This window comes from Nycticebus coucang, chromosome 18, assembly GCF_027406575.1.
Source record: "Nycticebus coucang isolate mNycCou1 chromosome 18, mNycCou1.pri, whole genome shotgun sequence".
Taxonomy (NCBI): domain Eukaryota; kingdom Metazoa; phylum Chordata; class Mammalia; order Primates; family Lorisidae; genus Nycticebus; species Nycticebus coucang.
The window spans coordinates 47,179,119-47,193,091 of NC_069797.1; the positions used below are offsets into that span (position 1 = coordinate 47,179,119).

Here is a 13,973-nt window from a genome sequence, read left to right on the forward strand (position 1 = left end):
ACACACACTATATAAATGCATACTCACACATGTATATATATATACACACATGCACATATACATGTATGTATAGAACACACACATCAATAAATATACAAGCACATAATTTTTTTCTTGACATTTGAGGGTAAGTTACATACGTCATAACCTTTTGTCCTTAAAAACTTCAGTATTTCCTAAAAATAAGAATATTCTCTCATAGACCCCCAGTACAGTTAACACATTTAGGAAGCTTAAAACTGACTCCATACTTCAATCTGCTACCTGTGTTCCAGTTTTGTCAGATGAACCAATAATGTCCTTTATAGCGTTGCTCCCATTCTAGTACAGGATTCAGTCCAGGGTTAGGAAATGAATTTAGGTTTCACGTATTTTTAACTTCCTTTAATCTGGGATATTTTGTTGCTTTTTTCAAAACATAGTATTGACATTTCTGAAGAAATTGTACACATACACCCTCCACCCCACTATTCTTTAAAATAAAATGTTCCCTTACTTTGGGTTTGTCTGAGGTTTCCCCACGGTTAGATTCATGTTATGCATTCTCAGCCAGAATACTACATAGGTGATTTTGTGTCCTTTTCAGGGTATCTCATTTGGAGTTGCATAATTTCCTTCTGTTTTTCACTGGTGAGAAAAATTTTCAGCACCAGTCAAGGTGTTTTCTTGTTTCTCTACTGTATAATTACTATTTTCCTTGTGATTAATAAGCAGTTTTAGAGTGATATTTTAAAGCCATGTAAATATGTAAATATTCTGCTCTTCATCAAAATTTTCCCTTAAATTTAGCTGCTGATGAATTCTGCCTGATCTAATCTTAACTAAAATAGATGCATTTTGCTGATTTCCAAATATGAAGCTTCTCTGCAGTTACCAGTCACTATTCAACCTTCTAGTGTAAGCCAGAGCACTCCTTTTCCCCTATCAATTAATCTACTTTCTAGTGGTATAGACGCATGAATTACTATTTTTTTCAATGGTTTGCAGTTCATTACTGTACTAGATTATTTTGGCACTCAAGTTCTTCCAGATCTGGAGTGGCAGCTCCTTCAGGCTAGTTCCTTGTGACTTGTCCCTATCATTTGGGGACACTTCTTGTTTCTTCACATAATAAGATATTCAGGCTTGTTTCAAACCTATCCTTCCCAGTCCCTGAAACTGGTCTATCCATGGAGCCTGAGCTTCTCTCAGTGGGGAGGAGGATCTGGACACCGAGAAATGGCATGAGCTCACTGCTATCAGGGCTTCTTCTATGTAGTTCTTACGGCTGACAGAGCGAGGTCATATATACACATACATACACACAGACACATACACATAAATATGGAGGGACTCTGATTTACAGTGGTCTGACTTATAATTCTCCAACTTTATGATAGGTGTATCAGGGTATGAAATGCATTTTCAACTTGTGATGTTCTCAGCTTAACATTGGGTTCATCAGAATGTAGCCCCATCGTACATACATTCACACAGACATGTGCACATTCAGATACTGTATACATGCACAGACATATATAAGAAATGATGCATTCATAGTGATACCTCCAATTCAAATCCATCCCACAGGGTCCTTCTTTGACTTCATTTATTGATATTCTATTTTGTCTTTCCTTTTTCCTTAAGATCTTGCCAGTCAACAACAATCAACATGTTTGCCTCAGTCCTAGAATCCATCTAAAACTGTTTCAGAATGTACACATACACCCTTTGCTTATATACACTAAAACAACAAAATGAAACCAAAATCATACAAAAGCTTTAGGACTTACTTTGGAATTCTTTGCTTATATACACTTACTTTGGAATGCTTTGCTTATATACACTAAAACAACAAAATGAAACCAAAATCATAAAAAAGCTTTAGGACTTACTTTGGAATTCTTTCCCGACTGAATCGAACCTGCCAAAACACTGACTACAAATATTGTGCTTACAAGTTACTTGAATTGGTTCTTTCGTTTTTTTAGCATGGTTATGGTATTCATTTGAAATACAAGTGGATTCGCTTGCTTCAGTTTGCTTACAGCGTTGGGTTTATTTTCCCCTTCCGATTTCTTTATGTATATTTTAAATGAATATAATATTAACATGCATCCAACAATACAAATTATATAAAAAGGCATCCTCAGAGAGGTGTTACACACTCTCTCCTGTCTACCCCAGGTCTCCCCATTTTCATAAGTGATCAAATTTCATTGCTGTGTAGTTTATCCTTCCTTTGGTTTCTTTCACAAATATAAAGAGATACATATTTTAATTTCCTTGGCTTATGAAAGGTGGCACACTAAATATACTCTTTTGCATTGGCCTTGATTTTTATACTTGATTATACATCCTGGAAATCAGTCCATATTACTTAACAGAGACCTCCTTCCTCTTCCCTGCAGAAGTGGAGTGCTCCAGCGCAGGTGTGTCCTGTAGTTTATTCAATCAGTAGCCTATGCTTGGAGATAAAAGGCAGTTTCCAATATTTTCCAGTTACAAATGATGCTGTAACAAATAACCTTGGGCTTAGTGTTTAAAAATTATTATACAGATTCCCTTAGTAGTGGCATATGACACTGTTTCCCATGGCATTGATACCTTAAGGTCAGCTTGACTTTATCAAACATTTTTGGGTCATATTTTCTGTGCCTTTCTGTCTTGAAAATGTTGCTCCATTACTTTGCATGTTGTTTCAAGAAGACCAATGATGGTCTAATTCTATTGTCTTTGTTTTTGATCTTTTTACTTAGAGACACTGTGTATTTTTCCCTCTATCCTTATTTAAAGCCTAATAGTTTTAGTAGGATATATCCTACAGTTTTGTTTTCTTCAGTACCTCATATTAGATGCAGGTGTTCTTTTAATTCTGTAAAGTTTTCTTGGATTATAGTTCTAAATATTCATGCTGTCCAGTGTTTTGAATGACTTCTTCAAGAAACTCTTGCTTCTTGATTTCATTTTCATTTTCCTGGTTGTTTTTCTTGTGTTCTTCAATGCCTTTTTCATTTGAATATATTCTTCCTTGGACAGCTTGTAATTTAGTTTTTATTTCTGATATAATTTTGTCTTTCCCTTTCCTCTTTTCTTTATCAACTCTTGTTCCATTTTTCCCTGACCAATTTCTATTTTTGTTTAAACTTCCAAATTTGAAGTGTTTTTTTTTGTTTGTTTGTTTTTTTCCTCTTTTTCTTAGCTCATTTGAGGATATTTAATTGAGTTGAGAGTGTTACATTACATTTTCTTTAGCTTTGTGGCTCGATTGTTGTGGAAAGTTTTCATTAAGAGGAAAGCTTTAATTTATCTAATCTTGTCTGATTTTTGCGGTTGTTTTACAATGATGGGGACACAGAATTTTTTCCTATTCTATTTTCATAGAAAAAGCTCTTCATCCAAGAGTACATTTTTCTGTGCAGCTTCTTTTATGGATCATGTTGTTGATGGTCATAAGACAGGAGTGGGTGGACTGTTGTGTCTTGTTTCTCTTTCATTTCTGCTGGATCCTTACCTTTCCCCTCTTATTTCCTTCTTGCTCGTCATTGCTTAGTCTCCAAGGAATTCCATCCATCTTCTATCTATCTGATTCATGCAGAGAAACAGGATTCTCCAGGCTGCCACTTCTGTTTGCACACACCTTGAAGTCCGTTTCTTGTAGCCAGAGCTGAGAACCACCAAGTCCTGACCTATGTTCCTATTTTGGCATTTACTATTATCTCTTTCTGGGAGTGATTCTGTTTGTACTGCAATTAATTCAACTGTTTATCACTACCCTTTTTCAGAGTCTTTGAAACCTTCCTTCTGTTCTTTATCTCCCAGGTTTCAGAGGCAGGCTGAGCTGCAGAAACTTTGATGAGTTTTTTTTCTTTTTCTTTTCTTTCTTTTTTTTTTTTTTACTCTATTTAGATGTACTTTGAAGGTTGTGGTGTTCTCTGTCACCTAGTCATACTGAAAATATAGGTCCTGTATTGTTCTCTTTGCTCTCTGTTGATTTTATGTTTTCTAAGAGGATGATGAGAGGGAAAGTAACCATCATGTGAGAGCCATTGATCTCTAACAGGGGTTTTGTTCTTGTGTAGATTTTGTTATTTGTGTTTTCATTTCATAATCTTGCCGTGTATTTGTTTTATTGGAAGCTACCTCAAATTCTTTGAAGAATGAGGCAGAGTGAAAAAAGATGTGAAACAACTAAATGATAAAAATGCTCTGTGTTAATGATTCTTTTATTTGCTTGTTTTTTTCTTGAATGAGATATGAGTAACAAAAGATAAGAAAAACTGGGGAAAAGGGAAAATGAAAGAAAAAGGGAAAAAGAATAGAAAAGCAAAACTGGTCATTTTGGTCTGTGACTATCAATTAGAATTTGCAAAAGGAGCTTTAACTTTTTTTTTGAGTAATAGTAGCAGGACTTCAGTATAGGTACAACTCCAAAAGTGATTGCATTTGAGATCTTTATCATTGTATACTATATTTTTGCATCAGTAAGCTCTGGGGTATTATAAAACATCGTTGCTTTATTATATACCTCTTATATTTATGCACACCACACACACACTCAAAACATACACTTACTTGTTTCACATTCTGGAGTTCTTCTGTCAATTGCTTCCTTTGCTTCTCTGATTCAAATAATTTTTCCTATATTTAAAAACCACTGAATTAATAACTTGTTATGAAAGTATCTGAGAGTATGATTTTAATCCTTTGTTTCAAAGCTTTATGTATATTCCAAAACATTAAGTTGCTTACATTTTCAGATTGTATTTTCTTATGTTTTCTGGCTTTATATGTTATCACTTAAAAGTAATTAGTTGCCTATAGAATAATTGTGAAGTAAATGTACTTTCTATGATCTTAATTTTGCAAAATTCCACAACCCAAGGTCAAAAAATAAGTCAGCAGGAATCAAAATGTATAAAGATTAACTAAATTTTGGGCAATAGCTATCAGTGCCAAAGAGCTTCCAAACTGAAGGTCATTGTTATTACAAATTAGAAGGAAAGGTCTCTAAACATACTAAAGAGGACCAACTCTTGAGATGGGGCCAACTCTTGGCTTTATAATTTAATTCTAGTTCATTCTTATAAGATTACCCATATAAAAAGGTATGACTGGTATAACTAAAATATAAAATGATAGTTATTAAGGTAAATTAATTAAGATAGTTAAGGTAAATGAATATTATGCATATAAATAAAAAATATTTGGAATTAAATTTAGACAAGCACATACCCTAAAATGTTCCATTTTTTTGAGTATATCTTAAATAAATCCACATTTTATTGATCAGCTCATAAATAGTAAGAGAAATTTAAGAGCCACTTTTCTACAAACTTGAGCAGAGGAATTGCTTGAACAGTAAATTAAGTGATCATGGCTACACTGCAATGTTTATAAGAGGCGATCTACTTTCTGGTGTATGTTAGCTCATTCTTGTCTAAGAGGTGAAATGAAGGTAGATGGTGATGAGTATAATATAGCAATCTAATGAACATGCCAAGAGACTGCAGGCTCCTGTGCATTACTGCCCTAGTAAGTCACCTTCACTCTTTGCATCCTAGTTTTTCACATCTGTCAATGGAAAATATATTTATTTTCATTCACCTCTGCAAAGCAGTAGCAATGAAAATTCTGTGGAAAGGCTTTAAGTTAAATAAAGCCCACAGCACTTTAAAAAATCATTCTTGCAAAATAAAAATTAGCCATTTGCATAAAATTATCTTGATTTCATTTTTATTTGTACTTCATGTCAGATATGAAGACTAGATATATCACAGGATAATGAAAAGTGATGAGACACCATCTACGGACTCCATGAACTCCATTCAACAACCTCGGTTATTTATGTGTATGTACAATATAAACAGAAAAAACTGAAAAAATAGACATTACCTCCAACAATATTTATTGCTTTGTGTACTATTTTCTATAGCTTCTTATATGGCTCTCGGCCAATTGATAGGTTTTGAGGTAAAGGTATTAATAATTTTAAAATGTGGAATTTGTTGTATACAGAATTTTAGCACCATGTCCTAACCAACTGAGTTAACTGGCTGCCTGCTTACCTGGGATTTTAGGTTTTATCACATTAGGATAAGTTACATTTCATAAACTTTAAATGTGAATCCTGATTTATTGAATGGCTCCTCAGGGAAGCCTTGTTTAAATGTCAAAAGAACATGGCATATACAGTTTTAAATTAAAATTCTAATAATTAATATTGATATTCCAATAAAACTGAAATATTATCACTAAATTTAACAATGATAAACTTTAAAGAAAAGAAAAAGATCTGAGACTCTGAAAATTATAATAAACAAGATTTAATGGTTCATCTAGGCAGGGGTCCTGAAACTTTTTAAACAGGGGGCCAGTTCACTGTCCCTCAGACCGTTGGAGGGCCGGACTATAGTTAAGAAAAAAAACTATGAACAAATTCCTATGCACACTGTACATATCTTATTTTGAAGTAAAAAAACAAAATGGTAACAAATACAATCACACCGCCTCATGTGGCCTGCGGGCCATAGTTTGAGGACCCCTGATCTAGAGATAAATTGTAGAAAAATGCTATCTTACCAAGGCAGCCAACATTGAATAAATTTTTTAAAGAGAATATTAGAAGCAATTGTCAATGTATTTTTAAAATTAAATTTAAACTTTACATCTAAATTCTTAATTGTTACACCAAAAAAAAAAAAAAAAAAAAAAAAAGTGGCCAGACAGTGGCTTTATAATTATAAAAGAAACATAAAATATTCCATATATAAAAAAATTATATAAAATAAAATGTAAGTAGTGGAATCCTTACATAAATTAGGAAGAAATGTGAATTGGCAAGGACTTTTGAAAGGGAATTTGGTAACAACAGAATTTTTATGTGTCCATATCCTTTAAAAAAGCAATTTCATTTTCAGATATTTATTCTGTGTACATACTCATGCAATTGGTCAAAGGCACTTCTACAAAGCTGTTGAAGGTAGAATTATTTTTAATAATGGAAAACTGGAAATGGTATAAATATCCATTGATAGGTCACTGGCTAAATAACCACTGAAAGTATGGGAGACCTAGCCAAAGGAGTTTGGCAGATCTTTATACATATATTAATAGGGAAAGATGCCCAAGATACAAATCTAACAGAGAGAGAGAGAAAATAAAGGCAATAACTGTAAAATGTGTAGATGGATGAAACAATTTATGTAGGAGTTAAAACCCATATATATTTATCTTTTAAAACTCTCTTTTTTAAGAGCAGTTTTAGGTTCATAGCAAATTAATAGGAAGGTACAGAGATTTCCCACATACTCCCTGGCTCCACATATACATTTATTTTTAAAAATGTGATTGGCCGTGCAAAGAAACTTTTGGAAAAGAAAAACCTTTCTTCCAATGTGGCAGGAAAAAAAAAAGGGTGGACACCTTTGCAGGGTTGGAATTGTAAAAATAAGGTAGCAAAAGATTGTTTTTGTTGTAAAGATTTTAATGAAATTTAAGTTTCATAAAAATTAAATAGAATTTCACTTATTTAATGCAATGTTTATAAGAGGCGATCTTATAAACATTTATAAATATAAAAATACATATTCCTATGGTGACTTAATGGTAAGTAGTTACGTTGGTTTTCTTGAAGACTTGGAAAATATTAACTGCTTTTTGTAAAAACTAGGGTGTAATTTAAATGTAATATTCTATTAAAAACACAATGAAACTATATAAAAGAAATCAAACTGTTACAGTATATTTGAAATATATGTGCTTTTTTCTCCCGTAAGTCATACTGCCTTAATTCCAAATTAGATGAGCAAACCATTATGCCCAATAAGCATGATCTTGCACATGGAAAAAGATGTACTTCCCCCAGACTCACAGGATCCCAAACTGTCATAGCTTGCTTGTTGGCGCCTTATCTAATTCTGCCCTGACCTCCAATGTGAGAGAAAAACAGAGGCTCATGCCTGTCAAAAGGCATGAGCAAAGAAGTGGTTCACTCTGATTCTTACATGGATATTGTAATAACAATAAGCACATGAACTAAAAATTAATTCTTTAAAGGCCAATTGAAGAGAGAATCTGATTCTAACTAGTTGATATTAATACTCTTTTATTGAAAATAAAACTGACCCCTAATACTTCAGAATCTAACACAGGAGTATTTTCTTTTTTCTAAAGAAAATAGAAGAACACTAAATTGGACGCTACCTTAAGTATGTTCACTTCTTTCAAGGCATCATTTCTTTCACGTGTAAGCCTTCCTGTTTCATCGGCTTCTAAAGAATCACAGGGAAGAAGCTGTCAATATTAAAATATAGAAGAGAAGTTACACATTAGATGCTAACTATGAGAACTAACATGAACATTCTTCCTAACTAATCTTAGGCTTTTGCATTCTAATAACAAAATTCAGTTTCTTACTTGAGAGTCATTTGATTAGATAAAAGGGAATATTAAAGTAATGTGGGTCGATATCATTAATTTAAGCTTAACCTTACACTGGTGTTACTTACATGTGCAACAGAATTTAGATGATTAGAAGGTATACTGACTCTGTTCGCACCTTCATAACTCTTACTTTAACAATATAATTTTCCTTAAAAGTCTGAATTCTAACATTGTGTTTATAATGTCAAAAGACTTTACAAGTTATCAACATAAATTATTGCCTAAAGACATTCATTTCAAGAGCATGGTATCTAAAGCTAACAAAATGCTGTATTGTCAATCAAGATGGTTCACAGGAGCCCAGCATATTCATCAATTATGTATACGGTTTTAACTAAATGAAAAGTAATGCAAACGCCAAATGGCTTTACAATATTCCTGCACAGAAACTGTGGATTGAAGATAACATTAATAATTCATATGAATGTGAATAACAACAAAAACTAGAAGACATGACAATTTCTCTTATGTCTAGCATGATCCTTTTGAGAGTCAATTACAGAGTAAAAACTATGAAAATCCAATCAGTGATAAAATCCAAGTCTAATTATAGCCATCTTCTATGTGGAAGATACAAAAAAGCTAAAAACAAGTACAGAAATATAGTTTAAAGGATTAAGTGCAGAAAGCGACTGTATAAAAGTATGGGCTTAAAGCAGAGCCCTTTAGATAGGAGAGATGAGTAGAGAGTAGGAAAAGATAATAAGAATGATTAATAATATCAACCATTCACTGTGAACTTACTATATGCAGATGCATAGCTAAGGATTGTATATGGTCAATATTATAGCCTTATTTAAAAAAAAAAAAACTGTCGCAAGAGGCACTTTACCTAACAAATGCAATCAGTGTAACCTGGCTTATTGTACCCTGAATGAATCCCCAACTATAAAAAAAAAAAAAAAAAAAGTTAAAAAGGAAAAAAAAAAACAAAACAAAAAACTGTCTCCATTTCATAAATGAGCAAATGGGCTCAGGAAAGATAGTACCTTGCCTAAGGTTTCACAACTAATAAATGCCCATTCCAAGATTCCCACAGAGACTATTCCCATCATAGTCTGTGATTTTTACTAAGTATTCAACACAAATCGTGGTGGAATGGGTATGATACTTAGATTTGCTTTCCAAATCCTAGAGTAACAGGAGTAGGAGTTATTCTTAAAATTTGGGAAGAAATTGTTTTCCCTGAATTCCCTGGATTATCTTTCCCTCCCCCATTAGCTTTTGGATTATCTATGCCTATTCTCTATAATGTATATGATCTCATATTCTTTATCTGTCTCTGTTACTCCAACCTTTCAGACGTATTCAACTCGCAGTCATAAGAATTCCTTCCATACTGTTTTAGTCTTGAACACATTTTCAAATATAACAACATTTCACAACTTGTATTTCAAAGGATATTAACTGGTATATATGGAAGCAAAACTGGGTGGTAGTGATGGTGATAGTGATACAGGATTTAGAAAAAGTTAACCACCTTTTCTACATGGCTTCCAACAGCTTTAATATGCTAATGAGGATCTGAATTTCCAAAAAGCAAGTATAACTTAATAAATTGTCACATTTCCTCAGTAACTTAACCATTCACACACACCCCAGCCCCAGTGCCCTGTGGCCTTTATTTTTTGGGTACGAGGCTCATGGAACTAAACTTCGCAAAAGCACAATTTGGGAAACTCTGCTACTCAACATTCGCATAAGCCCATTCTATTTTAAACTAGGATGTGAAATACACAGGATTTAAAAGTTTAAGTACAATTTTAGGTAACAGAGCTATGACAATTTATTAAGAGAATCTATGGATTGGGATTTTAGGGATGTGACCTTAAGCTTTTGAGCTTAACATCATGGAGATAAATCACACAAAGATTCTAGGGAATCATTTTGAGAGGCACTAGACTGAACAGGCATAGAACTTGAAACCAAACCTTTACATATATAATCCTACTGTTATTTTGAACTAAGCAGGAGAAACCCAAAGCCAGAGAATTGGCCGTGGAAGTTACTTGTGGATTCTCTGAAAAGCCTCTTTGTGCGCACTGACTTTTAATAGTTCTATTCAAATATATTATCAACTAAGCAGGCAGTCAATGAAAAATCCTTGCTATTTAACACCAATTCTGGACAGATGCATGTTTTCAACTTTCTACATCCTTTTTCTATCTGGCTCTTACAATATTATTTGTGATCCTTGGGCCCCCTGAGCTCTGTGACACCAGGTCAATAACACTGTAAATAATTTAGACTCTCCTTTCTGCTCTGGGAACCAGTTCCAAGAGAGTGGTCACTGCACTGACAACTAGGTGGTCAACTAGGTGTGACCTCTCCTCTCCCTTCACTCTTTCCCCACCATCATGATTTTACGTTAGTTGGCTTGTATCAATTTTGAATAGCTACCATTCCATTGACCCCATTCCCCAACCTCAATTCATCTTAAACAAACAATAACCTCTGATTCAGTCCAATTTTATTAAACCTTCTATTAGAGACCTATTCATACCTCCTTTCCTTATAAAACTGTGTGAGACTATACCACCCTATTCACCTAAAAGTTTCTGTGTATCCCCTTCTTATCTCCTTCCATTTCTCCTGCTCATACCTTTTACTTCTTCAAATGGTCTGCGTATCTTTCCTATCCCCACATTTCTATGATTACTTGCAATTTCACCAATAAAACTGCTATTTGACAAAGTAAATGCTCCTCCCCCCCCATTTTCTTAACCTCTTTATTACATACATCACTGCTCAAGTTGTTTTTCCTTAAAACTTTCTCTTCTTTAGGTCGTGACAACCGACTACCTCACTTCTCCATTCTGAACATTTATGCTGTTTCCACTGACTTGCTTTCATTTCAACTTCTTAAATGGAAGGAAGGGGAGTGGGACATTCTCCACAGTTTGCCTCCCCCCTGTCACGAACCAGCATGGCGAAGGGGAGTGAACCAGAGTGGAATTGGTGGGGAATGAGGACAATACAGCACAAGAGAAGACACGGAAACAAAGGATGGGACCTGGAGGACTGCCTGAGCTGATGGCTCCAGCCAGCACCAAAGCACAAAATCAGCTTTATTTTATAGTATCTGTACAGGGTTGTCCAGGGGGAGGTAGCATAGACAATATGGGGAAATAGTATAAACAAAAGACATAGTTTTGGTCTTATAGTACAATGGGAAAATGTAAATAACTTTAACAAAGACAAACCATCTTATTAGTGGTTTCTCTCAACTTCGTTAACATATGACAAGAAGCAAGAAGGGAAAGATATGATGATCCCAGCATAGTTAACAAAACAAAAGAAGAATACTGACTTAGTGGTACTACTTAACTTTGTTAGCATATGACAAGGAGAAAGAAGGGAGAGATCTCAAGGATCTCTGCATACTTAACTAGAAAACAAAGGGCTATGTGACTTCTGGCAGAGGGAGTAGGAAGACAGAAATATGACTGTTTTGGCAACGGAGGAGAAGCAGTTGGGGGTTCATTCTCTGAATGTTCCCCAGCCTGCAAGGGCTCTGCCATCTCACAGCCTGCTCTCTACATCCCCCTGCCAAATTTCTCTACAAGCTCTGAGTGATCACATTCACTGCTATGCTTCAACTATCGTGCTCTAAATTATTCCCAAATTCCTCTCGGGGTATCTAGTTCCTCATTTCCAAGGCTTTTGGTTATTTATACCTGTCAGCACCTTAAACTTATTTTCTCTAAAACATAACCTATCGTTTTTCCCTGCCTTGAAAAAGACTTTCTCCTTATTGCCTTATTTCTACTGATGGTATAATACCATCATATTCTTAATGATACTAATCAAAACTTAAAAGTTATTTTAACTCATTCTTCTCCCTTGATTCTCACATCCAAATGGTGAGCAAGTCGCATCGATGACGTACTTCTTGTTGTTATTTTTGGTAAATATCCAGTATCTGTCACTCCTCTTACTTCTCTCCACCCTCACTACAGTTTAGTGCTTTATTAACCTATATGGGATTCTTCCCATCATGCTCTGTCTAGACTATCACCAGTTTCACCCCCAACACCTAAGATTTTCTAACATATCACTTTTATCATTTCATTTTCTCCTTAATAGCTCCTCACTACTGAGTAAAATACAAATTTTAAATTTAATATTTACCCTTTATTTAAATGATTTATATCTTGAGTATAAGCAAAACATTACTGAATCTTTCCACATACAGTTCAGTTTGAAATTTTCCATTCTACTCTCTTTCATTTGTTAAAGTAGTGGCTACAATGTGTTAATATTGATTCAATAAGAGCCCAAATTGTGAAAAGTCTACTTTAGGGAATTCATAGTACTTTCTCTAATTTTAAGACAATCCGTTCATGATGTGGTACTTGACTAGTTTGGAAATATCACAGTAGTATGATGGACTATATTATGCTTAGAGTACTGCTAAATGTGGGTTCCAGCCTTGCCTTCTCTGTATATCATCTTGTGTCAGCATCAAGTGTAGTGCTGTGTGAAGTTTTTATTATGGCAATGATGATTATACTTATAGTAAGATAGTTATATTTTTTATTCTAAATGTCATATTCTTCCAAACCTTGAAGTTCTTTATCAAGTGAACAAACGTAGGACTGATTTATATTGACTTGGCAATTCCTACTTTAAAGATAGCATCTCAAGAAATCTTATGAGTCAGACAAAATAATGAGCAAGAGAAGCTAGTAACACAGGAATATGTATTTTATAATTCTTTTCATTACAAAGTTCAAGAGCAGCCAAATGGGGGTCAAAACACTGGTTCTAATGTAAAGCTATAAGTGGAGGATGACAGGGAAGTTATTGAGAGGGAGCCTTTTGAGTGGAGAGAAATTCATCAGGTGTATACATTAGATTTTTGTACTTCCTTGTGTATATGTTATATTTCCGTGAAAATATTTTCTAAAAGCCATCTCCATCAAACAAAAAAACAGAAAGAAAGGAAGGGAAAAAAGAAAGAAAGAAATAAAGAAAGGAGGGAGGAAAGAGAGAGAGAGAAGAGAGAGAGAGAGAGAGAAAGAAAGGAAGGAAGGAAGGAAGAGAGAAAAGAGTAAAAGACATGCATTCTTCACAGAACAACGATAAACCTGAGCCTGTTGTTTGTGAAACTGAGACAGCTGAGGGGGTAACCACAGTGGAATCTCCCTGCCCTCATCAACTGTCAGCATCCTCATTACAGATCAATTGATATACTTCAGATGAGGCACGACACAACTTTTTAACTCAAAAAGGTTGGGAATTAAGCTACAGAGTATAAGTTATTTTTGTGAGCCACTCGACAAACTGTGATTTTTATAGTGTTTTTCAAACTATGGTACATTACCCTTTAGTAAGTTACAAAACCAAATTTTCAATGAAATAGAATTGAGTAATAAGTAAGAATGCAACGCACATAAAAAAAATAAGTACTGCTTTGAGAGACTTTTGTTTCGGCTACATGTTGAAGTGTGGTTAAAAAGAAAAGTTTTATAAACAATGCAATGGCAACTGCACATTTTGTTCTAGAGCCACAAATAGAAAATTGTTGGCATGCAGAATATTTTGCA

The 13,973-nt window shown here is 34.2% G+C and overlaps 1 protein-coding gene across 3 annotated transcripts in view; it reads right to left on the bottom strand.

Moving 5' to 3' along the window:
- Positions 1-13,973, bottom strand: part of STXBP4 (syntaxin binding protein 4) — a 208,461-nt gene that overhangs the window by 139,149 nt on the left and 55,339 nt on the right. For all 3 annotated transcript variants that reach the window (XR_008375460.1, XM_053568303.1, XM_053568302.1), the window contains 2 exons: positions 8,185-8,274; positions 4,555-4,620 (listed from right to left, as the gene is read on the bottom strand). Coding sequence is in view for 2 of the 3 variants with exons in the window: in XM_053568303.1 (XP_053424278.1) it covers positions 4,555-4,620; positions 8,185-8,274 (156 nt within the window). In the remaining variant the exon portion in view is untranslated. The remainder of the gene's footprint in view (positions 1-4,554; positions 4,621-8,184; positions 8,275-13,973) is intronic.